Genomic DNA, 18,491 nt, shown 5'->3' with positions numbered 1-18,491 from the left:
AAGTGGGTACGGTGATTAGTATCATTCCCATCTTACTTTTAAAGAACTTGAGACACAGAGAGGTTGAGTCATGTGTCCAGGGCGCACACAGCTTGGATGTGGCAGAGCTGGGACTGGAACCCAGTCTGGCCCTAAAGCCTGCGCCCCCAACCCCTCTTCCCTACACCGTTTGTGCTGGTCTGTGTGAGTCTTGGCTCTCTGATACAAGCTGACTCTTTTTTTGGTGACTGTGCCTTTTGCCTTTGATTCCCCACCACAGTGTGCAGATAATAAGGCTCAATAAATGCTTAAGGATTTATGGGATCCCCACTCAGCCCTCAGTCATTCAACCAGTCGGGGTGGCACTTACCACTTGTAAATACGGCAACGTCCTTATCACATGTAAATATGGTAAAGCTTTTTCCAGGCGGGAGCACAACTGCTGTCACACCGAGAGACCAAGACAAGGGCTCTGTATGGCCCATGTGGGGATGTGACCTGAGGCCACTCATGTTCCTCGACCCTCCACGCTTCTGTCCCACCCCTCGGGGTACTTTGCCCCGACTGTGGCCCTGGGAACATGGAAAGCATCTTGCATTTACCTGTCAGACGCTGGCTTGGAGAAGCTCTGACAGCCAACAGGTCACTTGAAAGTGCAGTTGCTCATGTCCCACATCAACATCCGCCCCCTCCGGCCCCGCCTTGGGTCTGGGAGTCCGGGAGGTGAGAGCTTGGGAGAAAAGAGGCTGTGGGTCTCCTGCAAAACTGTGGGATCCTTTGTTATCACACGGCTACTGCCAGGGGCTGCTGGCAGGAGCCTGATAGAACAGGGGGCTGGAAACCCTCCCCAGAGTAAAGGTCCTCTGTGTCCTGTTGCTCCAACGTGGACCTGACGGATGACTCCACAACTGCTTCACAAATTCATTTTACCAAACACCTGGGAGCTCCTCCTAGGAGCAGAGCCCCAGACCAGAAAGATGAACACGACAGGGTCCCTGCTTCCCGAGTGCTGACAGCGAGCGACGAATACTGACTGAATATATATATTCCCCTCTTTCCCCTCTTTCAAGGCCCGGGGGGGAGGGGCGATGGGGAGATGGTGGGGGGATAGGGGGATGGGGAATTGGGGTTGGGAGGAGGCCAGTTGCCAGGCCCCAGTTTTCACATGAGAGCATGATGCTCAGGCCTGCTTAAATGTTAACCTGCTGGCCTGCCCAGCCTCTTGCCTCTGGAAGCAAGATGCCAGGCTGGATGGAAAGAGCTGTTTCTACATCTGTTCCAAGGGCTTCCTGGAAACACAGAAGAAAGGAAAAGAAAGCCCGGGCCCTTGAGTCCCAGCCTGCTTCTCTCCAGGGAGCTGTGAGTCACCCTTGGGAAATAGTGTGAAGAGCCCACCAGAGCATCCCGAACTTTTACCTGATGGTCTTGACCGTGGCATCGCCTCCCCAGCTGTCTGACCTTCCCAGGGCTGCTGCTATAACAAAGTACCAACACTGGGTGACTTCAAACAGTGGAAATGAACTGTCTCCATTCTGGGGGCTACGCGTCCTAATTCAAGTGCGGCCAGGGCCACGCTCTCTCTGACGGCTCTAGGGGAGGATGCTTCTTTGCTTCTTCCAGCATCTGGTGTTTGCCAGCACTCTGGGCACCCCTTGCTTGTACACGCATCACTCCGCTCCCATGGCCATCGTCCTCCTTCCGTCCAAATTTCCCCTTTTTATAAAGACGCCAGTCATATTGGGTTAGGGTCCATCTGACCTCATTTTAATTTGATTTTCTCTGTACAGACCGTGTTTCCTAATAAGGTCACATTCTCAAGTAGTGGGTGTCAGAACTTGGGCATATCTTTTTTTTTTTTTTTAATATGCTCAATGTGATTCTTTTTTTAAAAATTTATTTATTTTTGACTGTGTTAGGTGTTCGTTGCTGCGCACGAGCTTTTTTTTTTTTTCTCTAGTTGCGGCGAGCAGGGGCTACTCTTCGTTGCAGTGCACAGGCTTCTCACTGCAGTGGCTTCTCTCGTTGGGAGCACGGGGTCTAGGCGCGCGGGCTTCAGTAGTTGTGGCACGCGGGCTCAGTAGTTGTGGCTCACAGGCTCTAGAGCACAGGCTCAGTAGTTGTGGCGCACGGGCTTAGTTGCTCCGCGGCATGTGGGATCTTCCTGGACCAGCGCTTGAACCCGTGTCCCCTGCGTTGGCAGGCGGATTCTTAACCACTGTGCCACCAGGGAAGCCCTTGGGCATAACTTCTTTGGGGACACAATTGGACTCGTATCACTGGTCTCACCAGGCTATTCTTGGCAAGCCCAGTAGCCAAGGGAGAAGGGGACAGGGAGACAGGGACAGAGACAGACAGGATGGAGCAGGGTCAAGAAGGAGATAGCAGGAAAGACTCAAGCGCACACACATGACCTATATGGGAATAGAATCTAAAAGAGAGTGGGTGTGTATGTACAGGCATAGCTGATTCACTGTGCTGTAGGGCAGAAACTGGCGCAACATTGAAAATCAGCTCCACTCCAGTAAAAATTAATTTAAAAGAAAAAGAGCACACACAGCTGGAGGTGGTGGCCTCGAACAGGGGAAACGGCCCCTTACCCTCTGGCAGAATCCTCCAGCCGCGTTGCCTACAGAAACAGGGGTGGAGGTCTGGTCGGGCACTGGGGAAGAGCGCTAGCGTGGGGAAGGGTGGCAGAGGGATCCGCCAAGTTCAAGGGGGGACGTGTAGTTTGAGGACTCAAGTGAGCTGGCAGCCTCGGTGACAAGGCGGACGGGTGTCACAGCCGGGCTTTCCTCAGCTTCCCTTATGCTCTTGCATGTAGGTTTCCGCTCGCCTGGGGGATGTGCAGGCACGTCTGTGGGCGGCAGGGCCCACGAGGCTCTGAGAAGTCAGTTCACCTGCTGACCTGGGGCCCTGTGAAGGAGGTGGGTAGCGTGGCCGCCGGGGCCCGGTGTCCCGAGGGCCTGGGCGGGGCGTGCCCTGGCCTTTCCGGGCCTGGAGAGGGGAGAGAGGGAGGGAGAGCCGGAGGGCCCGGAAGCCGGCTCGCAGGGCCAGAAGCTGGAATCCAGTATTTGGAGGCTGCACATTTCTGGGTGAGGACAAGGTCCAGGGTGTGGCTCTGGGGGTGGCCAGAACGAAGGGGCAGCAGGGGTCCTTGGGGGTCTGTGACGTGGAGAAGTGCGATGGGTCACCCAGGGGCCTGAGCACAAGAGGCTGGACACAGGGAAGACACCTGGCGGCCATGCCTGGTACCTGCGTGGCTGGAAAGAGGCGGAGCTGGGTGGCGCGCGCCCCCGAGGAGAGGGGCCTGTACGTCTGAGCGCGGGCGTGTCTGTCCGGCGGAGCTAGGAGGGGCCTCTGGGCCGGGCTGGGCCGGGCAGGTGGGGAGTCCCTAGGGAGTGGCCCCTCGACGGCTGCTGCCTTTCAGTGTGGAGTTCTGGGGGGCGGAAGGCAGTTTGTTTAGGAAGGGGGTCCCATGGGGGCGCGGGTGGAGAGTGTGCGATGCCGGGGCAGGATGAGGGGTCTCGGGAAGCTGTCCCAGAGGGGCCAGGGTTCCCCGGAAGCTGTGTGTCACATGCAGGCACGAGCCAGCCCCAGCGAAGAGGAAGGAAGCGTGGCTCCGACCGGGGCGCAGGGGGCTTCGGGCCCGCAGCAGCGGTCAAAGATGTGGACGTGCGGGCGGGGATTCAGGCCGAGGAGGAGCAAACCAGTTCAGCTAGGCAACTGGTTCGACGAGGGCCCAGGACAAAGCCGGCCGCCTGAAATGACCAAAGAACAGTGTGTTCGGGAGGGTTAGGGAGCACCAATGGCTGGAAAACTAGCGCAGATCCCGGGCCGGCCACGAGGGGGCGCCGGCTTCCTCCCGGAGGCACGGGATGCTAGCAGTCCCCGCGGAAGATAACTTGTGAGTTTGGATCGAAAAAGAGAAAAAAGTTTGGTGTCTGCAGGGCAGCCTTGGCGTTGATCCTGGAAAAGCTGCCTACCCAAGAAGAGAAAGGAGACCAAAGGGTAGGACTGCTGCTTCCAAGGTCAAGGTGCTCACTACTGTCACTGGGGAAAGAGAGAGAAGGGGTGGAGAGGCGGGGAGAAGAGGGCAGGAACGGGAGGGAGAGAGAAGCCGTGCTGAGATCCACACGGGGAGCAAAGAGAAGTAAGGGCGAGGGAGGCGGGGGCTGGAACTCCGCGTCTAAAGAAAGAAAGTGAAACTGGTGGATGTGGAACGGAATCCTCGCAGGTGCCTCTGCTTTCATTTCCTTCGCTCTCCTGCATCAGTCAGCTTCCTGAGCCCTTCCAGGGGGGCTCTTCCCAGGAAAGTCAGAGCCCGAAGGCAGCCGGGTGGGAACTGGAAAATCCCTGACTTGGGAAAGTCACAGTTGGAAGGACGTGGAAATAACACTTTTCTTTCTGATAGGGGCTAAGTTAGAGACCTGAGCTTCGTCTGAGGGTCAAACGGGCCCGCGGAAGCCACAGCGAGACAGGATCTCCCACCTCTCCAGGGCAGGGCTCCTCAGGGTGGGCAACGCAAAAGAGATGCCGCCTGGATGGGGAGGCGCGGGGGGGGCGGGGCCGGGGAGCAGCAGCCCGGAGGGGAGAGGAGCCTTCTCCGTTCAGCTACACCTCGCCTCCTGCATCTTTATTCCACAGACATTTATGCCACACTTCACGGGGCCGGGGTGGGGGTGGGGGGCGTTGCAATGCAGTATAGCAGTTACGCTGTGGACTTTGGTGCTGCACTGCTAGGCCGGAATCCTACCTCTGCTACTTCCTAGTTCTGTGCCAGGCCTCACGGGGCCTCTAGGTTCTCCCCTGAACGGTGGGCAGGGTATCCAGTTGACATGAAGATTGTCTTTAAAAAACACACCAGCGCCGGGCTCACGATAGCTTGGCCCTATGAGTTTTGTTGTCATTATCATTATCATCTGGAAGGTTTCCGGGGGGGGTTCCGGCACTCCAGGAACGGAAAGGCCCTGTGCCACCTCATGTAAAGTGATTGCAATGACGTGTCCGTGCATCCAAGGACAGGCAGCAAAATCAATGGACAGCAGGGCCTATGAGAGCTGAAGAGACAGAAACGGAGACTCCTGGGCCCCGGGGTCCCTCATTTCTGTTCTCTGTGAGTCTTTCTGCATCTCCTTCTCTCACATATTGACTAAAAGCCTCCTCTACCCCAAGTGCTGGAAATAGCAATGTGGATAAGAGAACCAGGTCCCTGCCCTCATGGGGCTGAGGGTCCGGTTAGGAAGACAGACAGACGGTACCGAGAGACTCACATAATGATCAACCATGTTGGAGCACGTGCCAGATTTTCCTCCTTTTGAAGGCTGAATAATATTCCATTATATGCACGTATTTCGTTTTATTGACCCATTCATCCATTGATGGACGTTTGGGTTGTTTCCACCTTTGGGCTACTGTGACTGACACTACTATGAAAGTTGGGTGTGGGGGCCTTGCCTGGTGGCGCAGTGGTTGAGAGTCTGCCTGCCAATGCAGGGGACACGGGTTCGAGCCCTTGTCTGGGAAGATCCCACATGCCGCGGAGCAACTAAGCCCGTGAGCCACAACTACTGAGCCTGCGCGTCTGGAGCCTGTGCTCCGCAACAAGAGAGGCCGCGATAGTGAGAGGCCCGCGCATCGCGCTGAAGGGTGGCCCCCGCTCGCCGCAACTAGAGAAAGCCCTCGCACAGAAACGAAGACCCAACGCAGCCATAAATAAATAAATAATAAAAATAAAGAAATTCCCTTAAAAAAAGAAAAAAAGAAAGTTGGGTGTGCAAATCCAACCTTTTCCTTTTACAAGTGAAAAGAATTATAGTTGTGGAAAGTTGACCAAGAAGAGGCAGAGTTGAAGGACCTAACCCAGTCTGGGGAGGGAGTCAGGGAAGGTTTTCGGCTGAGGAAGTGACGTTTTGGCTGGAACCCCAAACATGAGAAGTGAGCCAGGTGCAAAAGTAAATGGAGCTCTTTCCCTTCGGCGCGGTGAGTAGTCGGCGGTCGTGGCTCGTGCGGTGCCCTTGCCGTTTCTCTCCTCTAGTCCAAGGCCTGTCTTCGACTGCTCTTTCGATCTTGTATGTTTTGTTGCAGCCACTGAAGATCTTGCTGTCGCCATGGGCCGCCGCCCCGCCCGCTGTTACCGGTATTGCAAGAACAAGCCATACCCCAAGTCTCGCTTCTGCCGAGGTGTCCCTGATGCTGAGATCCGCATCTTTGACCTGGGGCGGAAGAAGGCAAAAGTGGAGGAGTTCCCACTCTGTGGCCACGTGGTGTCGGATGAATGTGAGCAGCTCTCCTCTGAAGCCCTGGAGGCTGCCCGTATCTGTGCCAACAAGTACATGGTGAAAAGCTGCGGCAAAGATGGTTTTCACATCCGAGTGCGGCTCCACCCCTTCCACGTCATCCGCATCAACAAGATGTTGTCCTGTGCTGGAGCTGATAGGCTCCAGACGGGTATGCGTGGTGCCTTTGGAAAGCCCCAGGGCACAGTGGCCAGGGTCCACATTGGCCAGGTCATAATGTCCATCCGCACCAAGCTGCAGAACGAGGAGCATGTGATTGAGGCCCTCCGCAGGGCCAAGTTCAAGTTCCCTGGCCGCCAGAAGATCCACATCTCCAAGAAGTGGGGATTTACTAAGTTTAATGCAGATGAGTTTGAAAACATGGTGGCAGAAAAGCGGCTCATTCCGGATGGCTGTGGGGTCAAGTACATCCCTAATCGTGGCCCCCTGGACAAATGGCGGGCCCTGCACTCGTGAGAGCCTTGGCGCCCCCTCCCCACCTATGGCCACTAATAAACTCTACTTTCTTCCAAAAAAAAAAAAAAAAAAAAAGTAAATGAAGAAGAGTTTTGGCCACACGTGACAGCCCTGGGACAGAAGGAGGCTTGGGTTGTTCTAGGAATGGAAAGGGGGCCGGTGTGGCAGGGGCATAGTGAAGAAGGGGGCGACGGGCGGGGTGCACCTGAGGGGTCTGCAGCACTCATTACAGACGGGCTTTTTCCTAAGAGCCTGGTGGACAACAGAAGCCCTCGAAGCAGAAGAGTAAAATGTCCAGATATGGAGTTAAAACAAAAAATGGCTCCTGTCGCAGTGGGAGGAGTGAATTGGAGTTTGGCCAGGTAAGGGGTCAGGAGAGAGCACCACCCCCTTAGACAGCGTCGTAGTTGCCCAGGCAAGCAGCGCTGGTGGCCCCAGTCCGCCCTTTTCCGTCCTACCTCCCCAGTCACTCACACTTCTTTTCCCAGATCAGCTATTATCAAAATTTAAAAAATTCACTTCTCTCTATTCCCAGATTTTCAGTAGTGAGCATATATTTATAGTGGGAGAAAGAGACTTGTAAAAGCAAAGGTGTCAATATTATGAAGCAGAATCCCCCTGACTCCTGTTTAAGGGAGGTAGAATGTGATTTCTTATGGGGGACAGAGGCTGGGACAGTATGGCCCTATTTGTCTTTGTTAGCGTCTAGCAAGTGTTTCCGGGAAATTTCTGCCCTGGACTCACTGCAGGGACTCTACTCCTTAGGATGGTGAGGATGGAGGGAAACATTCCTTATTGGGGGGGGATGAACTGGGGGCGAATAGGAGGTCTCACTTAGCTCAGATGATTCTGTGTGAAATTCCTGCAGTCCTGGCAGCCAGCCACCTCCCTCCGTTCCTCCCCGCTTCCTCCTTCCCTCACTTGCTCACGCATCTCACCTGGAAGTTATGTGGATGCAGGGGGGAGAGAGGAGATCTCAAGTTGCAGGAATGAGACATCCTTTTACTTCCCAGCCGAGCTGATCAATTTAGATGGACAGGCGTGATCTAATCAATTGTCTTGTAAGGAAAGCAAGGTGTTCATCAAATTCGAATACATTTTCACCACACTGTTCTCCCTCTCACACGTTATCTTGGGCTCAAATTAAACAGTGTAGATTGGACAAATATTTGGATAAATACAGTCACTTATCTTGAAGACCCTTGAGATTGTACACTTCTTTCCTTTCTCCCCCACCTTGTCTCTCCCACTCATTACTCATATAATTTATGTAATTAATTTATATCCCAAGTCATTCCAAAAAGGAGTTGTTGTGGCTTACCAAATGACAAAACCCAGATAATAAAACTGATGATATATGAACTCAAATAGGAAAACAGATTGGAGAAAAACATTAAAAACCAAAAGTTCATTACAGTTACTCCAAGGGACCCTAATGCCAGATTTGAAGTGTTTTGCTGATCAGGGTGAAAAAGGAAACTGGATACACATCTCTCTTGATCAGAGAAAAGGATACATCGTGATTTTCTTTTTCAGGGAAGACTTAGCTTTTCTCGGTGCTAAACTTGGAAAGAAATTTCTCCTACAGTACCTGGTAGAGAGACAGAATGGACACTATCTTGACAACCGTTTGGGGTCAAGTCAGAATTTTTTTCTAAAAGAAATTCATATGACTTATTCCAATAATGACTTTTGGTAATAGTCAAAATCCCTGACGCTGCAGATTTACCCAGAGATGCTGATTCAGTGTGGGCATTTGAAAGCACACTGGAGGAAGCTCAGACTGCCAAGAATTTTTGGAGGCGAAGGCAATTTTCTAATGTATTAGCCATTCTTTTATTTTGCATCTTTGAAAATGTAAACATTATGTCACCAGTGTTGTCATCCAAATCATTATGATTTTTAATAGGATGCGATTTTGGGTAAATCCTGTGACATGCAACTATAGACCTATCTCCATGATTAAGGAAGAACTGGGGATTTGATCATTCAGACACGAGTCCACTTAAGCTAATTCTCATCTGAACGATGTATTCATTTATACCATGTCTCTTTTCACAGTTGGGCCAATGGGGCATACAGGAGGTGCGTAATATAAAATGGTCAGCTATAAATTAAAAATCAAGGCAAGGGAAACATTAACTATGGAGTCAAGACCAGGGTGGGTATAGGGTGAGGTTGGACAGAGTGCAGATACGATGGCAATACAATCCTACTTTTGCTACAGATTGCTTGCAAATTTGTTTTGGGCTTTGCGGGTCGGGCAGTGATAAAGTTCACTTTTCCCCTGTGGACCACAGACGTCTTGCTGAAACACAGCTATACTGTATCTCCATCATTCTCCTGATCTGTAGCCCATCACCTCCACGAAAAACTAACTAGAGACAGTGCGATTTGCTCTTTGCCAACAAGGGCCCCCGGGGCCTTCACTTACGTTTGTGAGAGCTCTTGCGGTCTCTCTGTCTTGCTCTGTGCTGCTGTTCCGTTCTCACTTCTACCCCAGGCTTCCTTCCACTGCTCAGACTTTGTCCCCCCACCCCCCGCCCCGACTTTAGCTCACCTACGGCTTTGCCCCACCATGGGCCCGATTCCACCTCAGGGCTTCTTTTCAGATCTGGCCGCCTCTACTACTGGCTCACGTGGTTCCTCCAGGAGTGATAATCTGGTTGGTCCAGTTCATCATTTGACACTTGGCCATGTTACAGGTTGTCGGCCTCTCTATGGACTGGTGGCCTGGGTCAGGTGCTCCAGTGCCCCCGGTCCAGTTAGCCATGGGTCAAGTCACATGGTCGAAAATATGAGCCAGGGAGTGGGGGGAAGGGACGTGGAGGGACCTGTAGGTGAAACCATTTTCCTCACAGCGACGTTCAAGTCCTGCGGTGGGCTGGCTCTGAACTCGGATTCGCCACTCCCTCTTGCATCTCCAGCCAGTCGTGGAACCTTTTCCCCATCTTATCCGTGAGGATACTGCACCCTCCTTGTGCTTCTTCTTTGGGGGGGGGTTGGTTTTGGTTTTAAGATTACTGAGCTACTACATATGATCTCATTTATAGGGGGAATCTAAAAAAGTGACACAAATGAACTTATTTAGAGAATAGAAACAGACTCACAGACACAGAAAACAAACTTGTGGTTACCAAAGGGGAAAGGGGTGGGGATAAATTAGTTCGCGATTAACAGATACACAAGACTATATATAAAATAGACAATCAACCAGGACCTCCTGGATAGCACAGGGAACTCTACTTGATATTCTGTAATAACCTATATGGGAAAAGAATCTGAACAAGAATGGCTATATGTATACGTATAACTGAATCACTTTGCTGTACACCTGAAACTAACACAACATTGTAAATCAACTACACTCCAACATAAAATAAAAAATTTTAAAAAAGCACTTAGAACCATGACTGACAAGTGTCCTAGATGAGGGAGACATTGTAGGGTGGGGGACACGAATATGACTGGGACTCGGGACACACCTGGATTCTGATCCCAAATCCATTGCTGATCCACTGGGGGACGTCAGGCAAGGCACAGGTGACACAAAGTGATACAGGTGGCCACTCTAGATATCTAAAGTTCTTTTCTAGTTTACAGAGCCCTCTCACATCTGTTAAGTAACTTACACAGCATAAGTATCCAATGACTAGATGATCTTAAAGTTCTAGCTTTTCAATAAAATCCGATTCTCCAGTAAACACACACACACACACACACACACACACACACAATCCCATAATAGACAAATCACCATCTAACCTAATTGAGAAAAAAGAGAGAAAGCCCAAATCAACAAGATAAGAGAACGGGAAACAACTGCAGACACACATCAATTTAAAATGATTCTGAAATTACCTTGCCCGTCCTGATGAATTTGGGAACCTGGATGAAATGGGCGGTTTCTCGCCCTCTGTCACGCACCATCGCGGCGGCCTCGCCAGGGAGGGTGCTGCATCTCATTGCTTTCTGGCAAGTCATTTCCCTGTGAATCAACCAGACCCCAGAGTCTGGTTTCTGAAACGCTTATACCAGCACTTTAACCCAGAGCTAAGATGTCAGAGTGGCGTGGCAGGAACTCGGCTCTTCCGCTGAGATGGGAACCAGATTATCAGAAGACTTGTTTGCTGACTGCCCCTCTGACGGCAACTGCGCACCTGCCCTCTTCTGACGTCTGCGTTATCTGCCACGCTCGGGCGCCCAGCTCTACAACGAAAAACAGTCAAGTCCCTGGCCCTGAGAATCCTGCCTGTTAGACCTGGGAGGTCTCACCCTGTCGGAGACTGGTTAGCTCTAGTCCCTCCTTTATAGATGAATAAAGTAAGGACAGGGGAATGATGTAGTTGTCAAGTTGAGACTATTTTCATTCATTTTGTGCTCTTTCTATTACACTATCTTTAATGTTACTAATATTAATAATAGTAACAACTGATATCTATTGATTTGTGTACTCCTTTACCTCCCCTTAACAACCCTGTTATGTAGGCAGTCATTGTGCCATTCCCATTTTACAGAAACTGAAGCACGGAGGGATTAAGTAACTTGCCCAAAGTCACACAGTTTGTTCATTAGTAAACAGCAGAGTTGAGATTTGATCCCACGTAATCTGACTCCAGAGTCTGTACTCTTACCTCCATTGACTACTCCAAGACTTCTTGTATTATTCTGAGATAATATAGGTCTCGGACTATGGGTATAAAGAAGACACTAGGAATGGTAATTTTTAAGAATCCCAAGAGACATAAGAGAAACTATGGTTTACTTGACATTCACCGTGTGTCAGTCACGGTTCTGTTTTTTTTTTTTAATTTAATTTTTATTTTATATTGGAGTATAGTTGATTTACAACGTTGGGTTAGTTTCAGGTGTACAACAAAGTGATTCCGTTATACAGATACATATATCCATTCTTTTTCAGGTTCTTTTCCCATATAGGTTATTACAGAATATTGAGTACAGTTCCCTGTGCTATCCAGTGGGTCCTTGTTGATCATCTCTTTTGTTAGTATGTATAGCAGTGTGTATATGTTAATCCCAACCTCCTAATTTATCCCCACCCCTTTCCCTTTGGTAACCGTAAGTTTGTTTTCTGTGTCTGTGAGTCTGTTTCTGTTTTGTAAATAAGTTCATTTGTATCACTTTTTTTAGATTCCACCTATAAGTGAGATCATATGATATTGTCTAAGTGCTTTTTACATGTATTAGCTCAGTAATGTTAAACCCAAATCAACCTCCCACACACACAAAGAAAAAGCACAGGGAGTGTGCACCATCCTCATTGACAAGATGGGGAAAAGGTTCCGTAACTGGCTTGAAACCGCACAGCCAGTGGAAATTCCGGGTTCGGAGCCAGCCCATCTGAGGAGCCGGGGCAGTATTCCTCCCCGCCAAACACACTCCGCTGCCGGTTAGCCCGGTTACTCATTCCGTCCTCATAGTACCTGACACACAGGTGTCCCTTCCAACCCACTCACTTGCTTTTCTCCCGTGAGAAGAGGAGACCGATGCTCTTACGCAGTTTGCTAAGGCCCATGCAGGGAGCTGGTGGCAGCCCAGCCAGGGGGCCAAGGCCCGTGATGCACTGTTTGCGCTCCCCGGGCTTTGGTGCTGCGGTCCAAGCTCACCCCCGGCCGCAGAGCCTCCCACGCGGGTCCCGGTCGCGCGGGGCTCACCTGCGGCTCCGCGGGCCCCGGCGGAGCCTGACACCGCCCCCTGGCGGCGGGTGGGCGCCGGCGCAGAGCACGCCCGGCCCGCGGCGCGGCGCGCTGATTGGCCGGCGCGGATTCGGGCAGCTTCCCGGGGGCGCCGCAGGCCGCACCACCCGGCCCTCGCACGGGGACGCCGGCGCGCTCTCCGGGGGCTTCCTTTTCCCTCCGGTGGTGTCCAGGTTCTGCGTCCGCCAGGGTCCAAGATGACAATCCGACACCAAGGTCAGCAGTACAGGCCGAGGATGGCATTTCTGCGGAAGGTGAGCGCGGCCCCATCACCTGGGCCCGGGAGGGGCGCGGGGACCAACTCCGGGAAGTGCCGGCGGCGATGTGGGCAGGGGCCGGGGGGCAGCCCTTGTGGTCTTAATAACCACAGGATCTCAGTTTCCAGGCTGCCTCTTGGTCCATGTAGGGCGGTGAGGAGTCCGTTACCAGAAGCTTCCTCCCCACTGGGGCCGCACTGTCCTGGGGGTGTTCTGCCCTCCACGCTCTTGTTCCCAGAGGCTCCCCGTAACCCCAGTGACCCACGGAGGCGGGGGGGAGCCTGCACACCTGCACAGGAATGCACGGGGTATTGCCCTTCTTTCTTTCCCCGGCTCCCTTTCCAACCCCTACGGCCACTTCCGGGTGTCAGTCCTCCCACTGACACTACAGCGATAGATTTGACAATTATCCCCATTTTACAGGTTAGGAAACTGAGGCGAGTAAGGACCAGCACTGGAAGAACGGTCGGTGTGATACAGTGAAGCTGGTCTCGCTACAATGCTAGGAACATAAAGTACAGAGTCTAGTGGGCAGGGGCTTCGGATTCTACTCCAGGAGCCGGGGAGGCCCAGCAGACCCTTGAATCTAAGACTGAAGGATGCTGCATCGGGGCTTCTGCTGGGCCCAGAAGAGGCGGAAGGAGACCCAGGCAGCGGGAGCAGCGTGCGTCAGAGCAGAGGTGTGTGCGAGTCTGGTGTGTTTAACGCAAGTTGTTTCTTGTTGCTGAGATTTTTATACACGGGGAGTGTGAGGTCACACAGGCAGGCAAAGGTACATGGTAAAAATCTCCTGTGCCTTTCAAAGGTGGTCTGATTTTTCCCAATAGAAGCCACGGAGGAATTTGGAGCAGGCAAGCAATGTCAGATTCAAGTTCAAAAGACCACTCGGCTGTGAGCCAGAGGAATGGATGGGGTCACTTTTCCCTGAGCTTAGAGAGTTTACTCAGGGTCCTCCGGTGTCCACTCCAAGTCCAGCTGCTTAGGAAATGACAGGCTTGTGACAGGGCTGGGGGGAACGGTGCTGGTCAGGAGGGCCCTTCTCTCTCCTGTGGCTCCCAGGCTGCCCTCTCGGGCCCAGTGCCACCCCTACGTGGCCGTGGCCACCAGCCCCACGTCTGATTTCCTTTTGCACAGCCTGGTGATAGGCGCCCACCACGGAGGGTCCTGGGCTTGTTTAAGATGTGGCAGAAAGAGGTGGGGCATCCAAAGCCAGGAGCTTCACCTGGTGGAGTACCTGATGGCACACAGTGTCCGAAGAATGTGGCCTCCGGCACCTTCAGGGCTCTGTTCCCGGCCCAGGCTGTCATTTCCTGTGTCCCGGCAGCCCTGACCATCTAGGGGGAGGTGGGAAAAAACTTGCTGCAGCCCTCCGAAAAGCTTTCCTCTTGATTTAGGGAAGAAGGTGGTCCTCAGCGAGGACTGCAAGGAATAGGGGTCATAATGAGGCTTTTGGGCTGATTTATTTATTTACTTATTGAAGTGCAGGTGATTTATAATGTTGTGTTAGTTTCAGGTGTACAGAACAGTGATACATACATCTAATATATATGTGTATATATATACACATGTGGCCTTTCTCCGAGCCCCCCATCATCTCTGTGTTCTGTGTGCATCCCTCCTGCGGGTCTTCTTTCAGCAGACACAGGGAAGACCCCCTGGCCCTTTCCTAACACACAGACACACACACACACACACACACACACACCCCCCGACCTGAGCCTGCTTTTTCAGATTCTTTTTCAGATTCTTTTCCCTTACTCTACAAAATACTGAGTAGAGTTTCCTATGCTGTGCAGTAGGTCCTTGTTGGTTAGCTCTTTTATATACAGTAGTGTGTATATGTTAATCCTAGACTCCTAATTTATCCTTCCCCCCCTTTCCCCTTTGGTGACCACAAGTTTGTTTTCTATGTCTGTGGGTCTATTTCTGTTTTGTAAATAAGTTCATTTGTATCTTTTTCTTTTTTTAAGATTCCGCGTATAAGCGATATCATATGATACTTGTCTTTCTCTGTCTGACTTACTTCACTTAGTATGATCATCTCTAGGTCCATCCATGTTGCTGCAAATGGCACGATTTCATTCGTTTTTATGGCTGAGTAATAGTCCCTAGTATATACATACACATATGTGTACATGTACCACATGGTCTTTATCTGTTCCTATGTCGATGAGCATTTAGGCTGCATCCATGTCTTGGCCGTTGTGAATAGCGCTGCTATGCACATTGGTGTGCATGTATCTTTTCAAATTATAGTGTAGGGTTGGGCTGATTTAGAATTGCTGGTATCATTTATACAATCCTCCCACAACAAGCATTTATTAAGCACCTACTGTGTGTCGGACATCGTTAGATGCTGGATAACAAAGACAGTGGGGCCGTGGTCCCTGTCCTCAAGTGGCTTCTAGTCTAGTAGTGGGAGGCGGTCACATACACCAAGCCTGTGGCACATCACAGGTGCAGTGGCAAATGCCTGGCGGGTAGAGGAAGCACCCTTGCAGGCATTCACCTTATCCTGGGTGGAGTGTCACAGAAGGGTTCTGGAAGATTTGGTGGTGGCTTAGCTGGAGCTTGGAGGATGTTCTTGAGGCCGGAAGAGGACCAGGACACAGGAGGAGGGACGTGCACAGCGCCGTGGATCTGTGGCCTGTGTGTTGTTGACTGGGGCCCAATGGCGATGGCCAACAGGCAGTTCTGTTTCTAGAGGGAGGCCCTGGAAGACTTGACAGTGGTTCTCAGTGGTTATTGGGGATGTAACAAAAGTTATATCGAGGCTGGATGCAGCTAAGAGGCCACATGGTGGGGGGGCTTGGGCATTCGGGCTGTGGACGGCAGCGCTGTGGTTGGGACACAAGCCCTCATGAGGAAAGAAAGATAACTGCTTACAGCTTTGCACAGCAAAGGACGTGATGAGTCTTGTTGGCAGGGAGCCCTCTCTGGTTTATGGGAGCTCCGCTCGCTGAGAGCTCGTGGAGAGTGACAGCCACGTAATGTGAGGAGAAACCATGACTGTGGGCAGACGGATGTTGAAGCCATGGCTTCTGATACTTTTAGTGACTGGGTTCCTTGAAATGCTTGATGTCATACCTCAGTGAGCTGGAATCTGAGAGTGGAGACGCTAGGCCTACTGTGGGGTCTGACAGGCCAACGATGACCTCTTGTTACAGCCGGGAAGCTGAGGTTGTGGTCTGGTCAACTGTGTGTGTGTGTGTGTGTGTGTGTGTGTGTGTGTGTGTGTGTGTCTGTGTGTTGGGAAAGGGCCGGGGGGTCTTCCCTGTGTCTGATGAAAGGAGACCCGCAGGAGGGATGCACACAGAACACAGAAGATGGGGGGCTCGGAGAAAGGCCACAGCATCATCCTTTCTGAAGAGCGTTAAAATCAAGGCAGGTTTTCTGTTGTTGGTGGACAGAGTTTCTGCTTCAGAAAAGGAGGTGGCTGAGGTTGCCTCTCTGAGAGTCTAGGGGTCAGTCATATTTGTTTTTGCACTTTACATTTATTATAACTTTTTAAAGGGGAACCACTTAAGTGAATTTACCGAGGAAAATTATTCTGTGCCCTAATGGGAAGACTCCTGTCTGAGTCCATTGGGCTGCTGTAACAAAATACCACAGCCTCCAAACAACAGAAATTTATTTCTCCCTCTTCTGGAGGCTGGAGGTCTGAGATCGGGTACCAGCAAGCAGGGTTGGGCTCTGGTGAGGACCCTCTTCCTGGTCGCAGACTTCTGGCTGTGTTCTCACATGGTAGAAGGGGCGAGGGAGCTTCCGGGTCTCCTTTATACGGGCACTGATCCCACACGTGAGGATTCCACCCTCGTCACCCCACCTACTGTGGGAGATGATTGCTTTGGGGGTTAGGTTGAATCTGGGGGGGACACAAACATTCAGACCACGGGAACTCCCTAAGAACATACACGGTGCACACACGTTCCCCTCTTCCTGGCAAACCCTTTGTGCAAAGTGGGCCCTCCCTGCTGGAAAGAAATTTGTCTCTGTTGCGTTTTTGAAAATAGCTCTTGTTAATCCCCTTTGAAGGGTTTCAAATTCTTTGTAGATTGATTTATTTTAACACAAAGGGAAAGGAATGAGCCTGCTGATTTTTTTTCATCAGAGGAGGTTACATTTCTAACTGGCAAAGCAGGTAAAACGCCTAACTAGCTCCCCCTGAGTCTCTACTAAGAAGCTGGTGGCTTCACCCAGCGAAGTACAGTATTTTCAGGAAGAGTTATGTATAACTTGCAAAGCTGTGAGGGAGAGGATGGAGCTCTAAGCCCTGTCATCAGAAATGAGCGTAACAGGGGTGTGTGTGTGTGTGTGCGTGTGCGTGTGCGTGTGCGTGTGTGTGTGTGTGTTGGGGAAGGAGTGACCCCCTGCCGCTCCTCGGTCCCAGCCCGAGTCCGGGGGAAGCAGCCGCCCTCCGGCCGCCTCCTGGGGTGTCCCGCGCCCCCTTCTCCGCTGGGAGCCGCTCGGTGCCCCCGTGGCCCGAGACGCCCCCAGGCCCCGACCTTGCAGGAGGCCAAGCACTGCAGCTCCGAGTGGAGCGGAAACGCGTCATTTCCGTTCCAGAAGGATCCCGCGAGCCGAGAGCGCGTCTGTGCGGACGGGCTCGCGCTGGGTCTCGCACGAGGAGCCCCGGGCGGCCCTGGGCCCCGGCCGGTCCCGCGGGCAGCTGAGGGGCCGGCGCTGGGCCCGGAGCGGCCGTGACCTTTGCCCCTGATCTCGGCCGCTTCTCGGGATTGTGGTTCTGCTGCCGGTGCCGGTTTAGCAGCAGGTGGAAATAGGACAGCCCAGCCCTCGGCACTGACCTAGGACGTCGTGTGTCCCCCCTCCTCCCGCCCTGGGGACGTGGGGGGCCTACCAGCCTCCGGGGTGGCGGGTGGCGTGTCTCCAGTTCAGGGCTCCCCGCCTGACCTTTCACCTCCAGCGCACCCCGGCCTGGCCACATCGTGGGCTCCCTTCAAAGTCCACTCCCTCCAGGAAGCACCCGTTGACCATGCAGAAGCTCTCCGCTCCCTCTGAGCTCCTCTGCAGCACCCCCGTACGCCCAGCTGCGACACGCTTTATCCTGTGACGTGTCATCTCTACCTGTCTCCGTATTTTGCTGCCCCGGCTCCCAGAGGACAGAGATCATGTTGTTTATTTGTAGCGATCATACAGTTGGCTCTAGAGGAAGCACTCAGTTCAGTCGCTCTCTTTGGATTCGGTTGTCTGGCTGAGCTTTTCTCATGTAACCTTATTGGTTGACCCCTAAAGGGCATCATGTGACAATAACTTGTATCACTGCCACTCCCACCCCAGATGTCACTGTTCCTGGATTGCCTTAGAGATGATAACGCTGTTTCACATTCAGTGTTTTCATTTGATCTTCACAACTGCTTGTTTAAGTAGATGAAGCAGGTATTGCGTATTTCTGCAGTGGATGAAAACCCTGAGGTTCAGAGAGGTTAGATGACTGGCCCAGGGCCACAGAGCTGACATAGAAAGCGTCCGCGAGGCTGGGAAGACCACTGCCCCGTTCAGACCATGGGTACCTTCATGCCTGTGAAAGGGCCTTGTGAACTGAGGTTTATACAAGGTTACATGGAATTGGATGAACTGCAGGAAAATCGCTAGAGTGAGACAGTGAGATAAGGAGGGAGCAATCGGTCTGGACGGCTTTGGACTAGGTGGGCAGGAGTCAGGGCGTTGGCCGCACTTGGGGGGCCCCCGGTGGACGTGTAGCAGCAGGAGGTAGTGGTGTGAGGGGGGGTGGGAAGGGAGACCCGCGTTCCGAGGGCGGTCGTCTG

At 52.3% G+C, this 18,491-nt stretch overlaps 1 protein-coding gene across 1 annotated transcript; it reads left to right on the top strand.

The window, feature by feature from the left end:
- The first annotated feature begins 5,836 nt into the window (after positions 1 to 5,836).
- Positions 5,837 to 6,784, top strand: LOC101277521 (60S ribosomal protein L10-like). The gene is made up of 2 exons (XM_004275408.4): positions 5,837 to 5,958; positions 6,064 to 6,784. The coding sequence occupies exons 1-2, from the start codon at positions 5,907 to 5,909 to the stop codon at positions 6,729 to 6,731; spliced, it is 720 nt and encodes a 239-aa protein (XP_004275456.2). The 5' UTR covers positions 5,837 to 5,906; the 3' UTR covers positions 6,732 to 6,784.
- The last annotated feature ends 11,707 nt before the right edge of the window (positions 6,785 to 18,491 follow it).

Source organism: Orcinus orca, chromosome 19, assembly GCF_937001465.1.
Source record: "Orcinus orca chromosome 19, mOrcOrc1.1, whole genome shotgun sequence".
Taxonomy (NCBI): Eukaryota; Metazoa; Chordata; class Mammalia; order Artiodactyla; family Delphinidae; genus Orcinus; species Orcinus orca.
This window is presented reverse-complemented; position numbering and strand designations above follow the sequence as displayed.

What these genes read in the sequence shown, in the direction of transcription:
- LOC101277521 (XM_004275408.4), top strand. Translation starts at nt 5,907, where the DNA reads ATGAGAAGTGAGCCAGGTGCAAAAGTAAATGGAGCTCTTTCCCTTCGG. An exon ending in AGCTCTTTCCCTTCGGCGCG is followed by an intron (nt 5,959 to 6,063) that starts GTGAGTAGTCGG and finishes GTTTTGTTGCAG; the next exon opens with CCACTGAAGATCTTGCTGTC.